At 47.3% G+C, this 27,426-nt stretch overlaps 1 protein-coding gene across 6 annotated transcripts in view; it reads right to left on the reverse strand.

Annotated features, from left to right (window-relative positions):
* The window catches only part of DPF3 (double PHD fingers 3), a 773,243-nt gene extending 753,121 nt beyond the window's left edge, over positions 1 to 20,122 (reverse strand). For all 6 annotated transcript variants that reach the window (XR_011283929.1, XR_011283928.1, XM_069638613.1 and 3 more), the window contains exon 1: positions 20,007 to 20,122. Coding sequence is in view for 4 of the 6 variants with exons in the window: in XM_069638613.1 (XP_069494714.1) it covers positions 20,007 to 20,038 (32 nt within the window). In the remaining 2 variants the exon portion in view is untranslated. The remainder of the gene's footprint in view (positions 1 to 20,006) is intronic.
* Between the last annotated feature and the right edge of the window lie 7,304 nt (positions 20,123 to 27,426).

The raw sequence follows: 27,426 nt of genomic DNA on the forward strand, positions 1-27,426 counted from the left end.
CAAAGTAAAGAGAAGACAATATATAAATCAGATAACAACCAGTATTGCCCAAGCCACGAAGGACCATTACAAATAAAAGGGGAAACAGCTTTCTTAAAAAGAGATACTTGAATAAGAGACATCATCAGCAGTTCCCTGATGTGATAGTCGGAACTCAAAAGGTGGCAGTAGAGAAGCCCTCCTTGTGCAAAGTGTCAAGAGGGAGAGGAAAATAATCTGCATTGCATGTGGCAAACAAATCAATGGAAGAAACAGCATCAATGGGTGTTGTATCCTTATAGAAGAAGTTGTGAATCTCAATGTTGTTGAAAGTCAAAGACATTGCTGAAGTTTGAAGTAAGCCTCCCCACACAGTACTTGTAGCAGTGGTACGAGTTTCATCCTGGCAGGCAAGTATACCCGGAAAGGGATTATTAGTAGTAGTCCTGGCAGGGAAGTGGACCAGGAAGAAGATAATGAAGTACTGCATTGCGGTGAAAGGTTGTGGTGGAAAGAATGTGGCAAGGCCACTAATGTGTTTGATGAATTGTGGAAAAACCATCCAAATGAAAACACTTATGTGAACTGGTTGTCTTTTTCCAAAGAGAAGAAGTCCTATTGAAATATTCATTGAAATTGTAAAGATAAAAACTTTTGGTTTGATAAGTAAGAGCTTGTGGAATCTTTATCATGGAGAGTGATGAACCTGGTTTAACCCTAAAACAATCCAAGTGCCAAGTGAAACCCTCTGAAGGAACTTTGTGTTGGAATCAGGACTTGGCTGTTCTTGAAGAAGAATTGGACTATGGAAAGGAACTTTACTAATTCGAACTTTTATTTGGAAAATCTGACATTAATCCTGGGGAAGAGGATCCAACCCTTGTTACAAGGATACTTGGTTAGAAGTATATCTGTTTTTTTGTGGAGTCGGAACAGCCAGATAAACCTGTACGATTTTGTTGCATGTATGTGTGAGGAACAGATATCTTTTTATGTTACAGTGTTTTCCTTTAAATCGTTTGGTTAGGGAAAGCGAGATGTGTGTCACACACTTATGTCATTAAATGGCTACTTGTCAAAAACATCAAGCTGTCCGCCCAGAATTTCTGACCCCTAACATAGTACATAACTTGATTGGTGAATCTGTACCATTCAATCTGTTTGGATCCTGATATCCATAACTGAACAGCTCAGCACACAGTAAGAGTATAGATGGAGCATCCGGGTGCTTTATGACCAGGCTGAAACCGGAAGGATTACTAAGAAACAACCCTGTTTTTTCCCCTATCTTTCTGAACAGCACAGTTCTGCAACATTTGGAACGGTCTGTGTTCTGGACTACAACTCCCATCGGCCCTAGCCACCATTGCCAACAGTGACTAATCATCGGAGTTGCAATACAAAACATCTGGCAAGGCAGAGATTGAAGACCCCATATATTAACGATTTACTCTGGATTTCACTAAAGGAAGAAGGCAGAGAATTCCAGAGTCGCCGACCAGCCACAGAGAAAGAGCGTCCAACAAAATAAGCAATGCCAGATCTTGGAACTGGTAGGGTCAGAAATCAGCAAAGATGGTGTGATGCCATTTTTGGAACAGAAAAGGACCACAGTTCTTGATCGGGGGTCCCATCATAAGGACCTGGCAATTAACAATCCACATGATGGTACAAGGAAAAAAAACAACAGTCTGTTTACTAGTCCAGAAGGGCTGAAGAAGAGTCCATCGTGGATACAAACATGGAGAAAGGAGCCAGGCAGAAATGGGGAATTCTGTGGCTTGGCACAGAGGCTTCCTATTATGCATCATGCTGGAGAAAAGAGAAAAAGTAAAACTCCCAGAATCCCCCAGTGTCTAGATCTGCATGTAACCAATCATCCACCAGTATGTGCTCTAACTGTTTCTGGGAATTATTTCGAAAACATTTATTTGTTCTTTTCAGTTGACATTTACTGTGCGGGAGTACCTTAGGAGAATTGTGTGAGATAAGCAGGGCTGGGAGAGTGCCGATTGCAGGCATGGTGGGGAGATTAAAAGAAAGTCCCCAGTACATGCCACGTAATACGCTCGTTTCGGGCACCTAGCTGTGCTTTGCTACCATCATCAGACTACCTGCATTCCAAACACAGCAGATAGCATTATTGTTTCTTTCCCTGCTGGTGGCGCGCTTGGCATGATGAAAGCTAAGGAGATAAGGAGGTGGGGTAAGAATCTAGCCTCAAGTCAGACAGGGGAACACACCACGGAAGCCAAGGGACCAAGGCTCGGAAGGGGGCCCTTCATGTCTTTCATAAAATGCCAGGGCTTCTGTTTGTGACAAAGCAATGATGTTGACTTTAGGTGACAAAGCAATGTCTTTACCCAATATTTGGAACGCCACAGTGTCTAAGGCACTGGTGTAGGGAAGACCCGGCAATGCAGTTGCTTCATAGGGGGCAGTCAGGGAGATGTGGGAATGGAGTCCCCCGGAAAGAAAGCTCCCGCTAAGAGACAACACCTGCAGCATGCAGACGATGCCGGTAAGCCTAGCGGCGGGTGCTGGGTCTGTCTGTGCCAAAACTGCTCTTTCGATTCCAAACCTGGAGGGCAGACCGAGAAGGCAAAGAAAGCCAAGGGGACTGTGACTCACAGGATCCATGTCATTTCAACTAATTAAATTACTTCTTTGTAATTTACTTTGTGGGTATTATTTTGATTTTTGGGGGTTCGGGGTCCCCACTTCCCCTTCACTACCACCCACACCATAAAACCCATCTCCCCACCCCCTTGCACCCTTTACCTTACAAATAAATATACAAAGTATTTCGAAGTTATACCCACAAAGTAAATTACAACGAAGTAATTTACTTAGTGGGAACAACGGGATACCAGGTCAAGACCAGATACTAATACAGGATGCCCTCCCCTCTTTGCTGAGTGGGGGTGGACGATAACGACTTGGTGAATATGGATCCTCTCCTTGATGTAGACAGACATCATGACCCTGAAGAGAAACCCTCTAACCGGTTCCATTCTATGGAGAGGCCCATCGTTCATCTTAATCCCAGAGAGTGGAACTCTAGCGTCACTGGGTGGGATCTACGTAGGGTTGTTTCTACCTGGGCTAAGATGAAAGCAGTGTCCTAGGCCCTCCCTTCTAGGTAGATCGTCGGTTACTCCACCCACTCCCCCAAAGGTTTGTTTTCTTTTCCCAGTATGGACGGCACGTTTCTAAACGGATTTATGAGGCAGTCATCAAAATAGGCACTCCCCATTAGCAAGTGGCGGACTCTTGGCAAGCAAACAATCGCCTGATGTGTGCATGCAAACAACTGACTGGGCGAGTGACTTTTTATGCCTGGCTAATAGCTTGTACATTTAAATTGTTACCCCCAATAAGCAGGCCTTGCACATTCTTAAAAATCCCACTAGACCTGCAGGGCGAGTTCCTTAGTTTACATACTTGACCTAAGAGAAATGCACTTGCCGCAAGGTGACAAAATATTTATCAGCGCTTTTTTGTAAAATGGTGCATGTCGCCATAAGAGCACTTCATATTTGCTGCAATGCTGTCAAGCATGCACAATGAAACCTATATTTGCCATTTACTGCAGACTGTGTTTGCAGTAAATGAAAAATAAGTTTCTAACATCCCCATACTCGCCAGCAAGGTTGAGTATCATGCCTTCAGCCAAACATGAAGTAGCCATAGTATTCTCCACGGAAGACAGTTCCAAATATACCCTTTATATATGCATTATAAATTGCCTTACAGAGTTCCTCACAGGAAGGGGATTGTCCGCAAAGGGGGAATCTCTCCCGGTGAGGTCCCACTTGCCTCGACCCCTAGGGGAGGGTCTTGCAGAGCGGGCTCAGCGGACTGGTGGTCAGTGTTTGCTTTTTAGCTAATGGCAATTTGTATTTGATTTGCAGTACACACATTTGGGAAAAGTTAAACCACAGGTTGCAGAATGCAAACCGCTGTTGAATGAAAAGCCTGGGCTGGATGAGAGGTGATAGACATGTTATGGGACCACTTCTCAATGCTTAAAACTTTGTTTCAGTGTAGTCCCCTCTCTGTATCTATCTAAAAGATGTAAAGTGAGAGTTACACCATTCATGACCTTCAGGCCCACATCAACCTTCAAGCCTGTCACTTTTAGATCTGCATTTCCTTTGGGAAAAGTGAGTTCAGGCATCAAAATTAAGATGGGATAGCCAGGAGCAAAAAGCAGCTCCTGGGTATCCAGCATTAACCAGTGACCCGGAGCAACCACTGGGGAAGTAGGGGCTAGTACATTGCGCTTCGCATATCCAATATCCAATTTAATTTAAGATGCAAACTCATGATTTTGCCCATTTGCTTTTAATTGACCCCTTATTCTTTAAATGTCTTATAGGTGGGGTTTAGATTGTCCCAAACGCAGAGTTAAATTCAAACAGATGTGTTTGGTTGGCATCAGTTGGCCTGGGGAACCAAAAGTAGCTCCTGGTAGCACACCAGGCCCTTCTAGGCTACAAGCAGGAGCAGAATAGCCCCAGCTCCCCTCCATTGCGAACTATGGAGCTTCATTATTGTGCAAGGGAGCAAGTTGCCTATAACATTGCTATATGAAACGCTTAACAAATGTAACAACGGAGATGAAATGGGTAGATCGGTGTACCTAGCTCAGCCTCTTACTTCATCTGACAAAATGAATACGATTCTGGTGAAAATTATGTGGTAGTATTTTATGACTGGCCACTGCCTCTAAACTGTTGGTGGGATTTGGGAAGAGTCTGCTTAATGTTGGATGTGCCTAAACCAGCTTTTTCAACGTTCTTGCTCCTACAAAATGTATTTGGTTGGGGAATATTGGCAATATTTCTAATAAATGTCAACAGACCATTCTCCTTTTGGTGTGCGTTTTTGGAAAAGGAAAAATGGTAGAACAATCACTCCCCATTAATTCATTTTTGGAATGTTTGTTTGGTGGGTTAATGTGCCTGCTGCAGTGATTTATGTCAAACATGCAACTAGATGTCCGCTGCAGGTTCCTAATCCATTGAGCTGTTCTAAAGGATTAACTAACTGACTGTCAAGGCTTAAAATAAAGCTCCCATGAAGGATTTTAAAATTAATAACTTTTATTTTAAATTGAATGTTCAGTGTCATCTTGATCAAATCTGAACAGCTTGATAAAACTGCCCAACCTCTGGGATTGGCCCGGAGACTATGGGTTTTCAAGACTTTCTCTGGGGAGAGGATACCTACGAATGTCTGCTGTGTACAGCCATCTCAGTGGGGATGGGGAAATAAAGCTTGGATCCCCATTCCGGTATCGAACCTGTGCAATGCACAGTGTTGTTAGCTCAGTGAGCTGAATGTTTGTATCTTGCACGTAAAATATGGAGGACAAGTAGCTAAGTGGTGGACTGGTCTGAGATCCAAGCTTCATCTTTTATTTAAAGTGTGTGATCTTGGGCAACTCAGTTTATCCTTCTGTGCTTCATATGTGGCGCATCTAATGTGTACTACACAAGCCCTGTTTTGCATCAAATAGAGGAAGACTGAATCTATATTTTAGACGTGCTGCGATGAAATCAAAAGTAATTACTAGAAGTTACAATTGTTACATTTTGTTATAGACAGTTAAAAAAAAAGTTTGGCCTGCGTGCCCATCTGTGTGTTATTCAATCCACTATTTTTACCATGAGAGAAGGCAAATTGAGATTCGATGAGCAGGAGCCAAAACCAGCTCCTGGGTGTCTGGCATCATTCTGTAAGCAGGAGCTACTGCAGGGGAACCAGGAGCCGCCCAGGGGTGCTCCTTTAACATTTTGCCCATTTTGTTTTAAATATACGTGTTCACAAAAATTAAAAACAGGTTACGTAGTAGACTTTACAACATTTATCAAACATACATAAAAACAACTTAATCCATACATATACTTATTCATTAGTAGTCAGACCATCTTACGAAGCGGATTACGTATTACACTTTTTAGTTCATTCGTTTAAAAATGTCACTTTCAATGATATAATAAAACCACTTGCGTGATCTCTTTCTGCTCTGTCATACTCTGTCAAATAGGTCACCCATTGGGACCATCAAGATGCATTTTCACACACCACCATACTCGGGAGGATAGCTCAGGGGCAACATGCTCGCCTTGGAAGCAAGACGACACAGAGCATCCCAGGTTTGATCCACGGGGCTGCGCTTAGAAATCTCTGGGTATTAAGCGCGTTATAAATAACCTATCATATATATAAAGCAATGTGAACTGACCCATTTTCTGTGTTTTCCCATTTTCCACCTAAAATACATGGCACTCACATCGATCATCTTGTTTATGCGGATGACCTTATCCTTTTGGATTCAACACCTATAGGTCTACAACGCAAACTTACCATCGCTGAAAAGTACTTAACAGTGAATGGCCTTACTATCAACAAGGAAAAATGTGAAATTCTGGTATTTGAAAAACTGCTGGGCAATAAAGGAAACAAGAAGAAACTCAACTGGTACCTCGACAAAGAGCTGATTAGGACTGTGAAGAATACCACCTATATAGAGATGAGAATTAGTGCCAGCAGAAACGACGCACCCTGGGTGGAGTCAACGAAGAGCAAATGCCGACAGTTGGCATGCCAGGCGTCTTTGATTAACAGGAAATTTGGCTAATTTTCCCTAAAACCGGCGGTGGTCTTTTTCCAGCATAAAGTGGTGCCGGCTCTGATATATGGTGGTGAAAACGCTTTTGGCTGTGGGTATGACGTATGGAACTCGCTCGAAAATATTTTTTGGTAAAGAGTCCTACAATTACCAAGTGGAATCGCAACGGCCTGTATAAGATATGAACTTGGATACATCTCAATCCAAGCAAGAGTTGCTTGGAACCTTCTAGGTCTATTTAGGAAAACAATGCAAATGATTCTGCACCTCAAATTGACATACACCACAACCCAGAGACCGAAAAAACACAAACAATTTTGTACCAATGAAATGCGTTGTGTCTTGAGGTGTTAGACACATATGACATCACGGTGCAAACTCAGATTGAAAACCCAGACTCGGCGAAATTGAAGATGTGGAGAACCGATTGGATCAACACATGTAAACTGAGATCTGATTCACGGACGATGAAGGAAGCTCCCGGAGAGGCAAGAGCTCATGGCCAGTTACCGGAATACTTAACTTGCTTCCCGGACCAACGCACAAGAACCTTATACATGCAGTTTAGGCTCAATGCGTTGCCTACTAAGGAACGCGCAAGCTTTTGGTCCCAGTCCAATGACTCAGACCTATTGTGTCGATTCTGTGGAGTCAATAATGAAACTCTTAAACATTTGACAATGTCGTGTTCTGGGCTAGAGCAACAAAGAAACATTTTTGGCCCAGTAACAAACAAATTCCAGTTTCTATCCATGGAGAATTGGTGGAGAGCGTTGTTTGATGGTTCAAATCGGTCTGTCTTATGCGCATTGGTCACTTTTCTCTGTGTCTTAAAGGAGAGCCTAGACACCAAGACTGTTCACTAATCTGTAGTAGCGAAATTAGGTACCTTCTTTTGAGGAAAGAGGTGGCCCAGCTGACGAACTGGGCACAAAGAAGTAGATTCTTACACTGTTTGTTGTTTTTGTTCTTTTTAAAGGTTTGTAAAAACTGAATAAAAATAAAAAAATAAAACAGACCCATTTTCTGTGTATAAACAGTATGACCAAAATTCAAGGGTTTTTAATCGACTCACACTCGTGCGTCAGATAGTCTAGAAGAGTCAATAAATATGGCCTAATCTAGGACATTCAGTGAGCAGATGTCTTGCCGTTTCCACAAATGAGGGAATCTTACAAATTCTACAGAATGTGCCTTCCCGCAGGATTTTCCATTGAGCTCCATGGATAGCTCTTACAGGGAGCTTGTTGTTGCGCATTAACAATCTAAATCGTCGCACTTCGGGGTCAGGGCAGCATAAAAGGTAACCTTGTGGTGTCAGGTACTTGTGGGTAACCTGCGCAACTTGCCAATGGCAATGAGTTTCTGTAAATGGTCTTAATTGCTGGCCCAATCGCATTGTTTCAGGCGAATTGAGAAGGCCCAGTTTAATTTTCAGGAAATTCGCACATCACTTGAAATCTGGTCTCCAGTCAATCCTGCAAAAATAGTTAGCACTCAACATTGTTAGCAAACGGCAAATCGAGGAGGTTTTAGATTTTAAGAAAAATTCTCCTCCTCGTTTGAGTACTAACGATTTTAACAACAGATGCAATTCTAGTCATATGTACTCAACAGATGTCGATGGAGGTAGCCCGAACACACAGCGCCCAAAAACCTCCCTCAAGCACTTGCAACCAATCTAAGTACTGGCGTTCCAGTGCCTCCAACCCATAAAACATTACTGGACAGAACCATTGTTTATACAAAACAAGGATCCCACCCAACGAAAACCCTGCATGACCAAGTGCAAATTGTCATACCATGAACGAAATTTGTTTGGCTCTGAGATTTGGATGTTATAATAATAGTATCCCTTTTTGCTAGTCATTTCTAGTCCTAGGTACAAACAGCACTGGGTATATTCTATACAGCCGAGGTCTGTGCTCATTGTTTGCCTCCTTATGTGACGTGATTTAACTAACATGTTTTTTGTTTTTCTTAGGTTGATAGTCAGACCATGTTCCTCTGCATAAAAAGGGCATTCAGCATTGATTTCATTCCTGACAATAGGTGGTCACAAAATACAACGTCGTCTGCATATAACATGGCTGCAACCGTACACTGACCAATCTTCGGAGGGCATTTGGCACTGAGTGACATCCTGGAAGGGAGATCCGAGATGTAGAAGTTAAAGAGCAGGGCAGCAAGGATGCATCCCTGCTTTACCCCTCTGTCAATACGGATGTCCCTGGAGAGGAGTCCATCATCACCCCGCCGTATCTGTGTGCAAGGCCACTATGATCTGAAGTAGCCATTCTGTGCAACCAATTACACAGAGATTTTTCCACAACTCTCGATTTACTTGGTTGAATGCTATACGGAAGTCCATGAACGTAATATAGACAGATGGACCATCTTTGGATTTGGCCTGTACCGAACACTCGAATGTTATGAGCGGTGCCGGACCCGTTTCGGAATCCCGTCTGTAATGCATGTGAAACGGTACACTCACTAACCCATGTCCATAGATGATCTAGGACGAACCCTGCAAAGCCCTTTCCTGTGATGACCAGAAGTGATAGCAAACGATAGTTCTCTGGAGACAGACGATCCCCAGTTTTAAACACTGGTTCATAGATGGCTTTTTTCCAAGAGCTAGGGATGCGTCTCTCTCAACACACCTTCGAATACATGTCACAGAGAATAGCAGCCCATAGTTCATAATCACCCTTAAGTTCTGCTGCCAATAGGCCATTAGGCCCAGGTGCTTTGGAGTTTTTTTTTATTTAGTTAGATGGGCAATCGGATCAAGTATATCAAATGTCATGGGTCAGCTGTTTTTGGACGAGTCAAATCTGTCTGCATTAGCACACTTCTTCATGTTTCCCTCAATGAATGTTACCCATACACTCTCAGGAATTGGGTTGATAATGGCTTTCTCTGTGGAGGCTCTAGCTAAGTTTAGAATACGCTAGATTTGTTTCGGTATTCTGGTTATTGAGTGCCCTGATCATCTTTTGCCAATTAGCGGTCCGGCCCATGCGTTTCCTATGCTTCAACCAATTTGTACGTTTGTTTTTCATTTCACAAATTGCCTTCTGTACTTCTATGGATGCTCTACCCACTTTTTTCAACCTACGAACAATTTTCACTGGGTTATCAGCACACCCACCAGCCAGAATTGGGAAAAGGCTACTACACCTCCAACAATATGAGATGGAACTGGCATACCAGGCAGGAACCGACAATGCAGCGTATTTCCTATCCAGGCATCTGAGAGCAGCAAAACACTCTGCGCAGTGAATGAATCGGAAGAACACATTTGCCAGATCCTCAACACAATGAAGCCTAAGGCAGTCAGCAATATCAACATTGTGGAGGCCACACAAGCCAACCTGTGTTGTGACATTGTAAAGAACACAATAATGGAAGTCATTCCTCCACCACGTGCACAATCGCACGCCAGGGGCAAAGGACTTCCTCACAGGGATATTGTACAGCAGGAACTGTCAGTCACCAGCGAGGGACTAATTCTTAGGAGCGCACGCATAGTAATCCACATTGGTCTACAAGACAGGATTGTCACACTAGCTCACGATGGACATCAAGGAATGGTCCGAACAAAGGCCAGGATACGACACAGAGTGTGGTTTCCCCAAATAGATGCTAAAGTCGAAGAAACCATTACATCCTGCCACCCATGCCAAATAACGGGGGCACTGCCAAACCCGGAACCAATCCAGGGAAAACATTAGCATTGACTTCTGCACGGTACAGGAAGGGACATACCTGCTGGTGGCTATTGATGACTACTTGTGGTACCCGGAGGTGGAAATAATATCCTCAACAGCGGCAGACACAGTGATCCCAGCACTTGAAAAAAATTGTTGCCACACACGGACTGCCAAGGTACATCAGAAGTGACAACGGACCACCCTTCCAAGGGATGGAGCTAAAGAAGTACATGGACAACCTACACACCCTGTACCACCACATCATGCCCAGGTGGCCACAAGCGAACATGGACGTGGAGAGATTTATGAGGACGCTCAACAAAGTCCTATGCATATCCAGAGCCCAGAAAAGCCTGTAGCGAGTCGACCTGTACCGATTTCTACGAAACTACAGAGTGACTCCCCACAGCTCCACAAGCATACCCCCAGCAGACTGTATACATGGAACAATGGTAAATGTATCCATACCACATCACCCCAACATGAGTGGATGATCTCGACAGTGAACGCACACAAGCCAAGAGAGTAGCAGCAAACAAACACATGAGCACCCACTTTTTTCAACCTACGAACATGGATGCAGAGCTTTCGTTTTTGTGTTTAAATTTGTGTTTGAATTTAGAAATTCTTTTTTATTAACATTCTCAAATACTCAAAGGTAATGTCACATTTACAAGTTCGGAAAGCACCAGTTGGCCCTAGGAGCAAAAACAATTAGCTCCGGGTAGTTATTGGTTCCGAGCTAACCAGGCTCTACTGTGCAAGAAGCAGGAGCTAAATAGCTCCCAGCAACCCTCAATTTCGAAACCCTGAAATGATATTGCTCATTCTTGGGCAGTCCATATGTGTGTTCCAGATCATGAAAGGAAATGAGATTCCCCTCCTTTCTCACAACTTTCAGAGCAAGGATATTGCAGTAGGCCCATACCCTAAATGTGCCTATCTTTTCAATTTCAGGTGATATTGCATTGTGCACCAATGGTTGTCCAAGTGTAGGTTTGTCACACTATCCAATACTTTTAGTTGCCTCATTCCATGTCCCTATGATGTGTTGTGTTGCTCCAGGAAGAGCAAAGTCCCCAGTCCCCCCCATACAGGATCTGGATCAGCTGTTTCCTTTCATCCACGCCCTCACACCTTCTGCTCAAGGTTGGCAACGACAGGCTGCACATCTTCAACTCCTTGGCTGTGGGCGATGGCGCATAGCGCAGATGTATATCAACTGGCAAAAGACGCCCCAACAGCACATTTTATGCCACAATTAAATCCTGATTACGAAACATTCAACTTATGCACCACAGTTCAAATAGAAGAGGAAACACTTGATGCATACCACACAAGACTCAGGCGACTAGCACCATCCTGCGAATTCGATGGCATTGAAAAGGAAATAAGGCGCCAAATAATCAACGGGATGAGCTCGGAAAAGCTACGAAGAATAGTGCCAAGTGAAAAAGGAATCCACTTGGCGAGAATACTGGAATACGCCAGAGGGAGCGGTCACACGCAAGAGTAGGGCAAATGGGTACCACCCTACAAAAATTACAACTTGCACCAACGGATGGCACAAATCGCAAACCATCAATCACCAAGGGACGAAAGCAGCAAACTCGACATGGGAAAAGAAATTGCCCAGCACAAGGCACCACATGCGGAGCATGTGGCAGAAAAGACCACTACACACTTGTCTGCAGATCATTATACCCGTGCCAACACATGCAAACCTCTCCCGAAGAAGAAGCTAGCCAACACGTATGGCGGTAACCGGGGACAACTCTTCAACAGAGGAATCAGGGTGTTAGCGTGAAGAAGCGGCAACAACTGTGAAAGCGGGACTAACAAGGAGAAGAGACAAGATCAACCTCATCTCGGCATTGGAAAAAAGAGGCATCACACCGAAAAAGAAAAAAAAGAAGACCTATGTGCCTCGTCAAAATACAAGGCCAGGAAACAATGATGACGATCGACACAGGGACGTCAGCTAACGTGATGCTGGCCGACATGTTCCGACGGTCATGTCCACAACCAGAACTTAAACACATGAAGAACCTACTGTTTGCCTACGGCAGCAAGACGCCACTTCCGGTGGTGGGGCGTTTCAGAACTGTACTGAGCAGTGGCGAAAGAACAAGTCAATCAAAAATCTATGTAGTCAATGCAGGCATTGAATGCCTACTCAGCTGGGAGTCAGCTCAGGAACTAGGATTCATCATTTATCTGCGATTGCGACATCACTTACCTGCTCGCCAAACACCCAGGCATTTTCCAATGCATAGAATGCCTGAAAGGCAAACTGATAAAGCTACATATTGATTCTACAGTTCAGCCCCAAGCGGTACGCCACAGGAGAACTCTATTCGACATGCAAGACCTAGTCACAAAAGAACTACAGGGACTGAAGAAGGCTGGCATCATTGAACAAGTGACCGGCCCAACACCATGGGTATCCCCAATGGTTGTCACGAAGAAACCCAAACAACTAGGAAAAGTATGACTCTGTATAGACGTGCGCTTACCCAACAAAGCCATAAAAAGGCAACGGCACATCACCCCCACACTAGAGAAATAATTACAGACCTCACAGGGTCCAAAGTCTTCTCAAAACTAGACCTCAATGCTGGCTACCATCAGTTGAAGAAAGCTGCACCATGATTCGAGTAACATCACAAACTTTTCGACTCACCTGGGCCCGAGGCGGTACAAGAGGTTAAGTTTCGGAATATCGTCTGCGGCGGAGGTGTTCGAACAAGCAATCCAAGAGGAAATGCAAGGAATTCTGGGTGTGCTAAAGGTCAGCAACAACATTCTCATTCACAGCAGCGACGGGGGGGGAGGGGGGTGGGGGGGGAACACATGCGCTGCCCAGAGATGGTAATTAACAGACTGGCGACAGCAGGTCTCACAATTGACTGCGACAAATGGGGGTTCCTAAAAGAAGAAACAGCATTATTCTGGTAGGTTTTCAACAGTGATAGTATCTGCCGACACCCACAAGGTGTCAGGCATAAAAGGAGCCCCTACCAACCACACCAACAGAAATGCCCAGTTTTCTGGGCTTGGCCACATACTGTGGCAGGTTTATCCCTAACCTCGCAACCATGTCAGAACCACTCAGAGAACGCACCAGATCCAACATCAAATGGGACCTGGAGCCCCAAATGTGAGGAGGCATTTGAACGGATCAAAACATCATTGTCCTGGGACACAACCATGGCATACTATGATCCAACCCTACCAGCAGAGCTTTGTGTGGATGCGAAACCCATCGGACTTGGAGCAATCCCAGTCCAACAATCACGAACAGGCGAGACCAGGCCCACTGACTATGCCTCCCGAGCTCTCACGCCCACCGAATAATGGTACTCACATATACAGAAAGAGGCCATAGCGGTTCTTTGAGGCTGTAGAGATTTTCACATCTAGCTCTATGGGTGTAAATTCAAAGCCTACACCGACCACAAGCCCCCGATTCCAATTTTCAATGGGTCATCAGCACACCCACCAGCCAGAATTGGGAAAAGGCTACTACACCTCCAACAATATGAGTTTGAACTGGCATACCAGACATGAACCGACAATGCAGCGTATTTCCTAGCCAGGCATCTGAGAGCCGCAACACTCTGCACGGTGAATGAATCGGAAGAACACATTTGCCTGATCCTCAACACAATGAAGCCTAAGGCAGTCAGCATTACCAGCATTGTGGAGGCCACACAAGCCGACCGGTGTTGTGACATTGTAAAGAACACAATAATAGCGGGAGAATGGAAGTCATTCCTCTGCCACGTGCACAATCACAAGCCAGGGGCAAAGGACTTCCTCACAGGGATGTTATACAACAGGAACCGTCAGTCACCAGCGCGGGACTAATTCTGAGGGGCGCACGCTTAGTAATCCCCATTGGTCTACAAGACAGGATTGCCACATTAGCTCACGATGGACATCAAGGAATGGTCCGAACAAAGGCCAGGATACGACACAGAGTGTGGTTCCCCCAAATAGATGCTAAAGTGGAAGAAACCATTACATCCTGCCACCCATGCCAAATAATGGGGGCACTGCCAAACCCAGAACCAATCCAGGGAAGCCATTAGCATTGACTTCTGCACGGTACAGGAAGGGACATACCTGCTGGTGGCTATTGATGACTACTTGTGGTACCCGGAGGTGGAAATAATATCCTCAACGGCGGCAGACACAGTGATCCCAGCACTTGAAAAAATTGTTGCCACACACGTACTGCCAAGCGACAACGGACCACCCTTCCAAGGGATGGAGCTAAAGAAGTACATGGACGACCTACACATCCTGTACCACCACATCATGCCCAGGTGGCCACAAGCAAACAGGGACGTGGAGAGATTCATGAGGACGCTCAACAAAGTCCTACGCATATCCAGAGCCCAGAACAGCCTGTAGCGAGTCGACCTGTACCGATTTCTAGGAAACTACACAGTGACTCCCCACAGCTCCACAAGCATACCCCCAGCAGACCTTATCTATGGAACAATGGTAAATGTATCCATACCACATCACCCTAACATGAGTGGATGATCTCGACAGTGAACGCTACAAAATTGAAGTTAGAAACCAGTTATGACCACACACCATGAAGGGTAATCAGAACTATGGCGACAGCGAGCTGAAGCCAAGAGACCATTGCCAGAACGGCCTCTTGGTTCAAAAAGGTACCAGAAGAAATGTGGACAGACAGGGAGAGAAAGCCGCAAGAGGAAGGTGAATATACACAGCATGCCACCAAGACAAGGGACGGAGGAGGATGCTATACAAGGCAGTGACCCCGGCAAACTGTCATAAGTGATACAGCGCCTCCCCAGAGTTGAAGGTGAGCCGGAAGGGGGAGGAGAATCTGAGACAACGCCTCAGCATTGGTCCAGTGGGTACAGCCTGAGGGCAGCCCTGCGAGAGACTACGAGTGGTGAAAAACCCACGGGGCTATGTTGAGTTTCTTTTTCGGGTGTACGTACCTGTACAGTACTAGATAGCACAGGGAACAGTATATGTTTTGTTAATTGGGATAAAGGATTAATGTTACATCCGCCTCACGTCCCGCATGCGCGTTGACGTGCGGTGAGGCGCAATAAGGAAGCCGGCAGTTCAGGGAGTGATGCGTGTTTCTTACCTCCGCGTCGTGCACCAAGAGGCCTAGATGCCCGGCTCTGCACGCCACCGCTGGCAGCACCGGCCGGCGACATCACATCTGGGAGTTGCAGTTGCTATTTACGAATTTATTAAAAGAAACAACAACAAAAAATGAAAAAAGTATGATGCATAATTTATGCATCATACTTTTTTCATTTTATTTTTTTGTTTCTTTTGATGAATTCGTAAATAGCAACTCCAACTCCCGGATGTATAATACTCGCCCCCATGGCATAAATCCCAGGCGCAAGAGACACTCGGGAACTTAAAAAGAGGCCACATTTCAGGACGGTTGGCGTGACGTCGCCCCTGCAGGGGGTTCAGAAAAGTACGCACAAGACGACCATTACCCAATAGGTGATTATCGCGTGGAACGATAAAAGAGCCCATTTATTGGTAAACTTGCCGGTTAATGGTTTTTATGACAATCGAAAGTCGAAAAAAAAGCTAAGAGTGAAAAGTGTGGAAACGTCAAAGGGCGCCCATTGAGAGAGCACCAAAGCATGAAATAGGGGGAGTAAAGCGGGTCCGGGCGGCCTAATAACGCAGCCAGCGCTTTACACGGACATCTCCGCCCGCAAGTGCCAGGCACCATTACCCCATTTACACACATGCACCGAGGGCAGTGCCTTTCAGGAGTCAATCGCAGCCACGGAGTGAAGGATGCCCATACCCACACTTAAAAGCTATTGGAGAAAAGCTGAAACGCGATCCAATAGCCGCCTCGTCCGGCCACTTATACGGCTTTGTTTAGTGTTGCTGCACAGTGCATTGCTTTAATAAGCACGGGGGCCTGGGGGTGTATCCCGTTTCCGGGCGCTAAATGACGGAGCAGCAATTACAAAAATGCTAACACAAAACTATGCGCGGCGAAGCTATGGCAGGCTAGGATACATGGCGCACCGCATGGTGTGATCCTGGGCCGGCAGCTTCGGCGCGCTGCCGGTAGGCCCCGATCGGAGCGCTCCACTCCACCGCGATAGGCTCCGCTACTCCTGCATAACTACCCCATGACAGCCCTTAACGTGCTTTGTTTCGTGAGGGGCTTCCTCCCACCCCTCAACCTCCCCCAACACAAGAAACAATTCCTACTGGAGGGTTTACACGGGGCCAGGAGGGGAATAAGGGTTCTGGTTAATCACCAAATGCCATGTGTCACTCACTTCCTTCCTCCCCCCTCCCCTGAAGCCCCTCCGGAAAAACAAACACCATCCCAACATCGGAGTCCGATTCCCTCCCCCCCGCCCCGCACCCCCTCTCTCCGTGAAGCGTCTGGCAGCAGCCCCCACAATCTGGTGGCATGCTGTCAGTGAACTGAAACCACAGCCCTTCCCGTGCCCCGTCTCCCCCCGCGACATCTCTCCTTGCGACCCGCCCCTCTCTCCTCTGCGCATCTAGCGAGCGAGAGCCCCCCCACGCCCCCCGCTATAAATCTGCCCTTTGTCAACAACCCCTATGTGCAGAAGACGAGAACACCCCCCTTTTTCTGAGGAACATTCCTCACGCGGGGAGACCCCGTTCTTATTCCATCAGATAAAGTACCCCCGTCATAAGTGAAGAGACATACTGCCAGTGGAGACGTATTAGACATACTCCGTAGAGATCAGCCCTACACATGTACGCACTTGCTTATTTGGTGGCATTCCCAGATATTTTCCCACGGACCCTCTTCGGGAGCCCCTCCCCCATTAGTGTACAGAGAGCCGCGTCTACATCTGATGGGCGGCTTCGAAGCGACGCCCAGGGCGCCGAGAATCGGGGCAGGATGGCGCTTTGGGAAATAAACAGTCCTGCACGTGGTAGCGGCATTGCTTCGGGGGCGGGTCCTCGCTGTGCGCTCAAGTGTAAGCGCGGGAGGGGGGGGGGGCACTGTGGCCAGTATGAAATGTAACCCCCACCTACCCCGGGGCGGCAGCAGAGTGCGGGGGGAGGGGAGTCAAAGCACAGGCTATCACATCAGCGATCTCTGGAGGAAGTCGTCCGGAGGGACAGAGAGCGGGCTCAGCAGCCACGGTCAGCAGAGACCCCCACGCGATATCCCCCCCCCCCCCCCCCCGCGCGGGCAGAGTCACGCCAAGCACAGACAGGACCCACCCCCTGCCCGGCGAAATCTGATCGCCGAATGCAAGCACAGTGCGCACCTCCTGCGCAGAGAGCGTGCAGGTCCCGAAATGCACGCACAGTGCGCACCTCCTGCACTGCGACTGAGCAGGTCCTAAAATGCACGCACAGTGCGCACCTCCTGCACTGAGACGGAGCAGGTCCTAAAATGCACGCACAGTGCGCACCCCTGCGCGCATAGTGAACAGTGTCATATATGCACGCACAGTGCGCACCTCCTGCACGGAGAGCGAGCTGGTCCTAAAACTCATGCACAGTGCGCACCTCCTGCACGGAGAGCAAGCAGCAGGTCACGAAATGCATGCACCGTCCGCACCTCCTGCACGGAGAGCAAGCGGGTCCCAAAATGCACGGACAGTGCCCACTTCCTGCACGGAGAGCGTGCAGCAGGTCCAGAAATGAATGCACAGTGCGCACCTCCTGCACGGAGACCGAGCAGTTACCTAAATGCATACAGTGCGCACCTCGTGTACGGAGATCAAGCCGTCCCGAAATGAATGCACAGTACGCACCTCCTGCACTGAGAGCAAGCAGGTTCCGAAATTCATGCACAGTGCGCACCGCCTGCGCGCATAGTGAACAGTGTCATATGCACGCACAGTGCGCACTTCCTACACAGAGAGTGAGCATCCGATCACGAAATGCATGCACAGTGCGGACCTCCTGTACGGAGAGCAAGCAGCAGGTCACGAAATGCATGGACAGTGCCCACCTCCTGCACGGAGAGCAAGAAGCAGGTCACGAAATGCATGGACAGTGCCCACCTCCTGCACGGAGAGCAAGCAGCAGGTCCCAAAAAGCATGCAGTGCGCACCTTCTCCACGGAGAGCAAGCAGCAGGTCACGAAATGCATGGACAGTGCCCACCTCCTGCACGGAGAGCAAGCAGCAGGTCACGAAATGCATGCACAGTGCCCACTTCCTGCACGGAGAGCGAGCAGCAAGTCCAGAAATGAATGCACAGTGCGCACCTCCTGCACGGAGACCGAGCAGTTACCTAAATGCATACAGTCCGCACCTCGTGCACGGAGAGCGAGCAGTAGGTCCCGAAATGAATGCACAGTACGCATCTCCTGCGCTGAGAGCAAGCAGGTTCCGAAATGCATGCACAGTGCGCGCCTCCTGCACGGAGAACGATCAGGTACCTAAATGCATGCACAGTGCGCGCCTTCTGCACGGAGACCGATCAGGTACCTAAATGCCTGCACAGGCGCGCCTCCTGCACGGAGACCGATCAGGTACCTAAATGCACGCACAGTGCGACTTTCCGGGCTCGGGCGTTTTCCACGCCATTCCTTTCTGCACGCAGTTCTCGCGGGTCCCTGCCCTTACCAGAGCCAGTACACACCACCTTCACGCAAAGCAAGCGGGTCCCCAGACCGACAATGCCAGGATGGAATGTGCGTACCTCCTAGGTGCGTGCAGACACCTGCACGCCTCCCGCACGAAGCACGAGCATGTCTATACATTTACCACGCCAGCGTGAGCACACTGAGGCGATACCCTCCCCCGCCCCCTGCAGTAATCCGTGCACACCTAAAAAGTCCCCATATTTTCTTTGCTGTACACATGGCACATGCAGTGACAAGGAGCGCTCCCTCTACATCAGGATCGGTGAACACTTACTGCAAACAAAGGGAGCATGCTCCCCCCACCCTCAAAAGTGCAGTGCACAACGCGAATATCGTAGAAAAACTAAAAGCAACACAAACGCCACACCTCAGTCACCTCCGTGACCTGCAAAAACCTCAAAACAGCACACGCGAAAGCGAGCAACACATTCCAACAACCTGAAAAAAAACATTCAAACTTCCCAAGGCGCCGTCTCTGGCACCAGGAGGGCAGGCACCGAGGTGCTGACACTCCCCCTCACCCCCAGGAGATAACACCGGAGTGAAGTTGCGCTGCAGGGCTGGAGGAGGGGGGCATGGAACGAACCACCCCCCCATCTGTGGGAAGCAAACAGAGTATGTGGACAGTATCGCCGGCCACCTGGGTAAACAGGGGGCTGCGCCTCCCCCCAGAAGTGGAGGTGGGGGGCAACTCAACAGCTGCAAGGGATAGATGCACAGCACTGGGGGAGCGGGAGATTAAGTTAGGGGAGTGGGAACAGCACAGGGGGTTCTGCACGGGGAAGGAGAGAGGGCGCTGTTTGGGGGGAGGGAGGCCGTGAGTGGACTTTGGCATGCATCTCCGAGAGAGGGGCACGCACAGAGAAACACATCTCCTCTCTCGGGGACCCCCCCCCCCAGCCACGGATACAGTGACCGCTCCAAGGCCGGGGCTGCTGCGGACCTCTCCACCTCCCCCCGGGCACAGCACCCCCCCACTCCTGCAGGGGGCGCCGCAGCCCCCTCTCATGCTCGCCCGTCTGTCCCCCGCACTCACCTCTTAAGCGGGTTGTGAATGACAGTCGCCATCTTTGCTACAGTGTAACAGAACAGTGTCCGCCTCGGAGTTCCCAAAGCTTTTTGCTCCGCTCCGGACGGCTGACCAATCAGCGCGCAGCCTGCCAGTCCGCCGACCAATAGGGTAGATACCGGGGCGTGGCTTGGGACCGGTCGGCAATGAGGGAGCTGTCAAAGCCCCAGAGGTCGGGCAGAGAAGCAGCAGGTCTTAAAGGGAGAGTGCAAGAAGAGTGGGAGCCGAGAGGGAATTATGAGGTACCGTCCAACCTCACTCACAAAAACATTGAGTACAAGGAGAGTGCATTCCCGGGCACAACTCCGCCCTGTTTTACACACTCCCGTACTTGAGAGCATTTCAGTTCATTCACATCTATATTACTGAATAAAAGGATCGCGCCTTTTATTTCTCGCCACATTCTTTGCTCTACTAATTATTGAACATTATTGTTCACTTGATCCAACAAGCTATCAATTCGAGGTAAATTCCCACTTTAGGTGGAGATAATCTTAATTAAAGCGCATCAAAGGCAGACATGGTGTGGTCCCATTCCAGCCCCCTCGCCCCCCCCACTTACCTAATAAGCATTCATATATATTCCACTAGCCCAGTGAAAATGCTGTAACGATGTGGGCGGATCGCTTCAAAGGCACCCTGGTTGCCTTCTTAAGGCATTCCATAGGTCCATAAGCACGTTTGGGGCCTATGGCACGGACACCTTTGGGTCCCCCTACCCGGGTCCCCCACCTCCCAACAGAGGGATATCCAGCATTGCAAGAGTTGGGGGGGGGGCGGAGTGAGCCACGAATAAAGTCCTGCTACTTTCCCCCCGTCACCCAAATGCTGTGCTCGCGATTCAATGCAGTATCATTCGTACCCCACAATCAACTTTTTTGGTAATATTAGTGGCAGGTGACATTTTAACACATAACAAAAATTAAATAAATCCGCAGGACCATTACAGATCCAGGAACTCATCTATTACGGCTTTGCCCACGCGCTCTGGGGAAAAATACATGCAAACCTTCTAACTTGCATATGCATTGCACCAACAGAAGTGACTTCACAGAAAGGGACATTGCAAGGCGCATCATCAGTCTTTGATACTTGGAGGCCCCATGGAAGTGACCTTAGAATAAGTTGCCATAAGTAGCCAAGTGGCAAATAACTTTGTGGTGCAAAATACCTAAATTGCACTATTATATATGAGCCAGTCTATCGTCATTATGCTTTAAAAAAAAAAGAATATGATATGATAGGTTATTTATAACGCGTGACCCGGGGATCAAACCTGTGTTGCTCCATGTCATCTTGTTTCCAAGGCGAGCACATTGCCCTTGAGCTATCCTCCCGAGACTAATACATAATAGCATGATATATTAACATAAACTATGAAGTGAATCACTTACGGAGCTGCAGATAAGACACAGTGCATTAAAGGATTTGCCCAGGGTCACACACTTTGTTTAAATGGTGAAACTGGGATGTGGACAATTTAAGCAGCTGAAAACATTATCCCAAATTTAGTTGATATATATGTTTGTTAAGGTTTTGCTTTGCATTTCATTTGCTTAAATAATACTTTATTTATAGCAATGCCTTGGCAGCAAAGCCCATTACACAATAAACTAGCCTTTCATAATAAACTATCTTTACACTTTATACATCGTCAGAGGGTGCCGAACAAGAGAGGTGTCCTGCTGTCAAATGTCTCGGTCTGGCTCTTAAAAGAGCCACTGGGGGTGCAAGCTGCCCACCCCTCACCCTCCCGCTCAGTTCGCCACTGCCCTCCACTGAACCAAAGAAAGGGAGGGGTCCAGAATGCCTGGTCACATACTCCTTATCGCAATCACGCTATCATGCATTGCAGCGATCAAAATAAGCAAGGGCACTCGCTTCCAGTCCTCTTACCCCTTTCATTCTTGATGTAATTTGAATAATAAACAAGTGTGAGAAACCAATGGGTGTCTCACTCGCTGGTCCTCGGGCACATGTCATCCAGGTGGCCAGGACATGGCCATCACTTTTGGATTGAGTTCCTGAGGGTGTACCAGTGCGGGAGGATCACCTGGGCGAGGGTTCTTTGGGGAGTAGGGGTGAGGCAACCAATGATGAGACGTGGTATCACCCCCTTTCCTGTACACATGACCAATCCTATTTTTTAGGATTCTTCAGTATTCCAACCCCCCCCTTTCCACACAAACACTGGGCAGAGGAAGAGGACGCCGAAGAGTAACGCGGCTAACCCTTGCATATCCCATCGGACGTGTCCCGCTAATCGGGTCAGGCAAAGTCAGGCACTTGAATCTAAGTGCATACTGTGAGGAACTCATGGTGACAAGTAAGACAGACACAAGTGATCACAGTTCAAGGGTGTTTTTTGAACAATGAATGCTGTATGCAGGTTGGAAAAATGCCCAATCTAAACCTTATCTAAGATGGGAGCAAGCGTCGACCATCGACCATCAAATTAAAAATAAGGCAGTCCTAGTGGCGTTGTGGCAAAATAAAAAGGGGTTGTATTAAGAAACCTATTGCCAAACCTCACAACTAATACAAAAAGGGTGTGTATAGTTCTCAAGAAAAGAAAGACGTGTTATCAAATAATATGTCAGGGGTCTCCCTTCCCCAAGTTTTAGAAACGGGGTAAAATGGAAGTTTGGAGCACAGTACATTCTCGGGCTTCTCCAGCACGAGACTACAGTTCCTATGGCAGCTCTCAGGACCCTCGATGGCCAAGTCTCATTTCCTTGAAAGTCTCTTGCCTTCGGGCCTGATGTGTTAAAAAAACAAAAACAAAAGTTCCTTTAACAAATGAAATGTTTGTTTCCAATGTTTGCTGGGTGATGGGATCATCCCTGGTCTCCCTCTTCTGGGCGCTGACCTTTTTCAATGGTTTTTCACAGTTTCTCGTAGGGTGATGGATTCACCCCTGGGTCCCCCTCTTCTAGGTGCTGACCCTTCCTGTATCGTATTCCATAAATCTTAATGTCTTTTTAAACAGTTCCAAACCCACTGTTTCTTGGGACTTTAGACTTTGCCCCTCTTGGGATTTGCTTCCCTTGTTTCTTCTCACTGCAGGATTCACTTCCCTTTCTTTCAATTAGCTTGCGGATCAAAGTATGACCACTTTGACCTCTTTCATTGACTCTCCTGCTGCTTTCTGGTACCCGTAGTTTTGCTCCGATGGAGGTCGACCAGAGTCTCTTGAATTAGCACCCACGAGGTGCCGGTTTTCCCTCTGTAACTGGTCTCCCCTTAACATCTTTTACAGTTCATTACACAGTTCATTAAACTTGGTTCAAACTTGCCACTTTGCATTTCTCATTCAACACAGCCCGGTTATTATCGATTCTCCCCTCAACTTGATGGCTGTAAAGAACTGCTTGGCTTTCGGTTTTCCCGCAGTCAGGGCCGGTACGACGGGCGTGGGAGCTTCCCTCGGTCCTGCTTATCGGCATAAGCTTGCCCTGTGTACCATTGACATCTGCTACAAGACACTTGAGATATTGTTCACGGTTTTAGGCTTTCTTCCACGAAGGTTCCATAGATCTGGGACGAAAAGGGCAAGGTCACTTCTCTCCTCGCCACCCACTCGATTCCTGCCACCTTTCTCCTTCTCTTGAACTGCTGCGCTCGATTAGCCATCTCGTCGTGCTGTCTGCAGTGCTCGTACTGTACTCTCTGGTTCCATCTTTTATCCCTGTAGGGAAGGGAAAGGGCCATCAGGTGTGTGTGATTCGGATCAATTGCCTGCCTTTTCCTGACCCTTGTATTGGGACATGTCAGGTAAACGGATCTGGTGTTAGTCCGTTGTCCTTTGTGTTCGTGTCGGGAAAGGGGGTGCAGTGGTTTAGAATGTCCTACGTGAGAGGAGAGGGAAAAGGTGTCAAAGGAAGGGGAATACCACGTCTCACCCGTCGGTGTCCCACTCCCACTCCCCGAGGACCCCCATCCAGGTGATCCTACCTCACTGGTCACCTGAGGGAGGGGTCTTTGGTGAATAGGGGTAAGGCAACCATGGTGAGATACAGTATTCCCCCCTTTCCCGTACGCATGACCCAGCCTATTTTTTAGGATTCTCTAGCGTTTCAACTCCCCCCTTTCCACACAAACACTGGGCCGAGAAGAGGGCGACTAAGAGCAACAAGGCTAACCCTTGCATATCCCATCAGATATATCCCGCTTATCGGGTCAAGCAAAGCCAGACACTTGACTCTAAGTGCATACATCAGATTCCAATTAGCTCTCCCCACACAGATAAAAGGCGTAACATAGAGACACAGTCTGAGCGAGGTGGAACACAAGCAAGAGCAGAACTTCTGGGGTGAAGGCGAACCTACTGGAGCAGAGCGACGGACCGAGGGACGAGAGCCACGGGTGGAGAAATCCAAGAGTTCCATGCAGGAAGCCCTTGCCTCCAAAAGGCTGCGAAAGACACATGGAGAAGGCCAAATCCCAAACAAGAAGGCTGCATTGTGTTTCAAGGATGCCAGCGGCCCTTCCGGGTGAACGGCAGAGTTGGGGAGGCGAGGTCAAGCCTGTGGTACTAACCTTGACTCGTGAATTGAAAAACTGTAAAGACAAGAAAGAAACGCACACAGACGGTGAGTTGCAAGCTACATGAAAAACCGGTGTGTGTTAAGGAAAGACTCAAGTTGCAACATTATATCGCACAATTGAAGGCTGCGTGCGTGTGGATGAGACGTGAACAAATAAAGAAAAATTCAATAAAGGTTTTACAAATTGTACCTATTTGTCAGTGTCATACTTGTGAAACCATGCCTCCCTTACACAAGTAGTATTTCAAGGGCAATATTAGCAGTCCACAATTAGTGCATGTGCCTTCCAGCAAAGGTTCAGGGCACTTTTTTTATCAATAGCAGACGCAAATAAGGAAGGTTCACCAACTTTAGTATAAATGCTGGACACAGATCATATGAAAAGGTGCACATAACCCAGAAAGACGGACGACTCAAGCAAGCCGCCTCAAAGACAGCAAAAGTGCTCAAGCATGGATAGAGACCAATTGGAAGCAAGGAGAAAGATGCACATGGCATAGGTAGTGGATGCAGATTAGAAACTACCAGGAAGATGCCTGTCTCCAGTCAGGCTGAGATTAGAAGAGGGTCATGGTTTTCAAGTGGTGTTGCCATTACAGTGCTAATAACAAGTGTTCAAAATATCAATGTTCACTATTATTGTAAAGGAAGTAGAACTATAGTCAGGGAAACCATGAGTGGGGCTTGTTTTGAAGATCATACTCGGAGAACAAAATGACTCTGAAGGGCTGACATTTTTGAAAGGTTTAAGGACTGGCAATTTTGTCAGATTAGACAATTCGAGATTAAATGAGATGCCCAGGATCCCACATTGGCTAAGAGGTTAAACTGGGATTTGTGCCCAGTTTTCAATTTCTGCACGTTATCAATTTTTTCCCAGTTCTTACTTTAAGCAAGGTGCAATTACTTAGTAATAATTGACTTTGATGAACAAAAACAATCACATTTTGAAGAACTGGATTGTAAAGTACACAAATCACATAACGCAACATGACCATTTTTAAAAACAAAATGTTACAGAAGTATATTATGTCAAATGGGAATTATTCTAGCTTCAATGTCTCCATCATCAAGGGAAGGATGCAAGTAGCATAATACTAATTGATGTGATTTTAAAAGATTTAATCTGGGTTTCTCTTTAGTATGTTAAAGCTTTAAATACACTGTGAGAAACCTGAGGGTGTTCTCACGTATAGGCCCAGGGATCCTTTGTTCAGGTGGCCAGGGAAGGGCCATTGCGCTTGGATCCCAACCCTGGATGTGGACTAGCGAGGGAAGATCACCTGGGCAGGGTGTCCTTGGGGACTGCAGGAGGAGTAGCCTCTGGAGAGATGCGGTATCCCCCCTTTCCGGCACACCCCTACTCGACACCCCCTCAGTCTTTAAGGGATTTTCTAAACCAAGTCCCATCCTATCCCAGCACTTTCTTGTAAAGGAAAGAAGGCAAGAGCCTTATGATTGATTGATTTAACATTTGTAATGCACAAACCCTTCCGGAACCAAGCAGGGATCCTGCATCTAGGCGCAGATGTTATTATGCTTGCTTAATTTTAATCACTGGATTCCCAATTCATTTGAACAGGAAAGTTTTCAGCTTAGAACGGAAGACTGCAATGGAAGGAATATTCCGTAATTCAGCTGGGAGTGGGTTCCAGAGGCGAGGACCTTTGATGGAAAAACAACGATAACCCCGGGTGGCGCAATGAGAAATGGGGAAAGCTAACAGATTTTGGCTGGATGAACGCAATGCTTGAGAGGCCTGATAGAGCTGAATCTTGGATACCAAACGGGAAACCTTGACCCATTTATCCGTAACCATACCTCTATCCTCCCCGACCTGACAACATTTTACCCAATTTTCACATAATTACCTGGGAACACGAGAAGTTGCAGAACTTCCGGAAGGCGAACCTACTGCAGCAGGCTGACAGACAGATCGAGGGACGAGAACCAAGGTCAAAGGAACCCAAGAGTTTCCTATAGGAGGTCGTTGCCTCCAAAGAACCGTAAGAGATACGTGGAGAAGACCAAATCCCTGACAGGAAGACTGCATTGTGTTTCAAAGGTGCCGGCAACCCTCGCAGGTGAACGACAGAGTTGGGGGAAGCGAGGCCAAGCCTGTGGTATTGACCTTGACTTGTGAATTAAAACGGCAGAAGACAAGAAAAGGAATACACACAGCTGGTGAGTCGGCAAGTGAGATGAAAGACTAGTGTGTGTTAAGGAAAGATTGCAGTGGCAACAATATAGCTTACATTTGAAGGCTCCACGCGGGTGGATGAGACGCGAAGAAAGGCAGACCCGTGGTGAACTTTAAAATTACCGATAACTGTGAAGCCCATTATACATAGTAGCGGAGTGGTCAGGCAAAAGGAAGTAGCCCACTTGAAAGTCTCTGCGAAAGGTGAAATGTTTTTGTTATAAAGCCACAAAGTGAATTAACTTTAAAAAGCGTGATGATCAAGATTGATCCCGGCAAAAGGGGAAGTGGAAAATTAATATTGAACTCTTGTGCTTATGATATTGAACTACATAAACCAAGAAACACTGGAGCAAATAACACAAGAGTGCGAGTTGAAGGGAAAGTCAAAGTGGTCCTGCGGAGGTCTATAGTAAAAGCCTTACACATTCAAAAGTCTTTGACATCAGGAAAAGGTCTGAGGCCGTCTGAGGGATAACAGAAGTGTGATAAGTTAGGGAAACCCCAAACGAATGTAAATAAAGCTTGGGGAAGGGAACCCCGACACATGCTGTGCTTGAGAGGTCTGAGCCCAACAGAGGGAGACCTATGTGAACATTTTTTGTTTATACTTTGAGAAGTCCGACCCCGATCGAGGGAG

The sequence above is a fragment of the Ambystoma mexicanum genome, chromosome 14 (assembly GCF_040938575.1).
Source record: "Ambystoma mexicanum isolate Mex_15411 chromosome 14, UKY_AmexF1_1, whole genome shotgun sequence".
Classification (NCBI taxonomy): Eukaryota; Metazoa; Chordata; class Amphibia; order Caudata; family Ambystomatidae; genus Ambystoma; species Ambystoma mexicanum.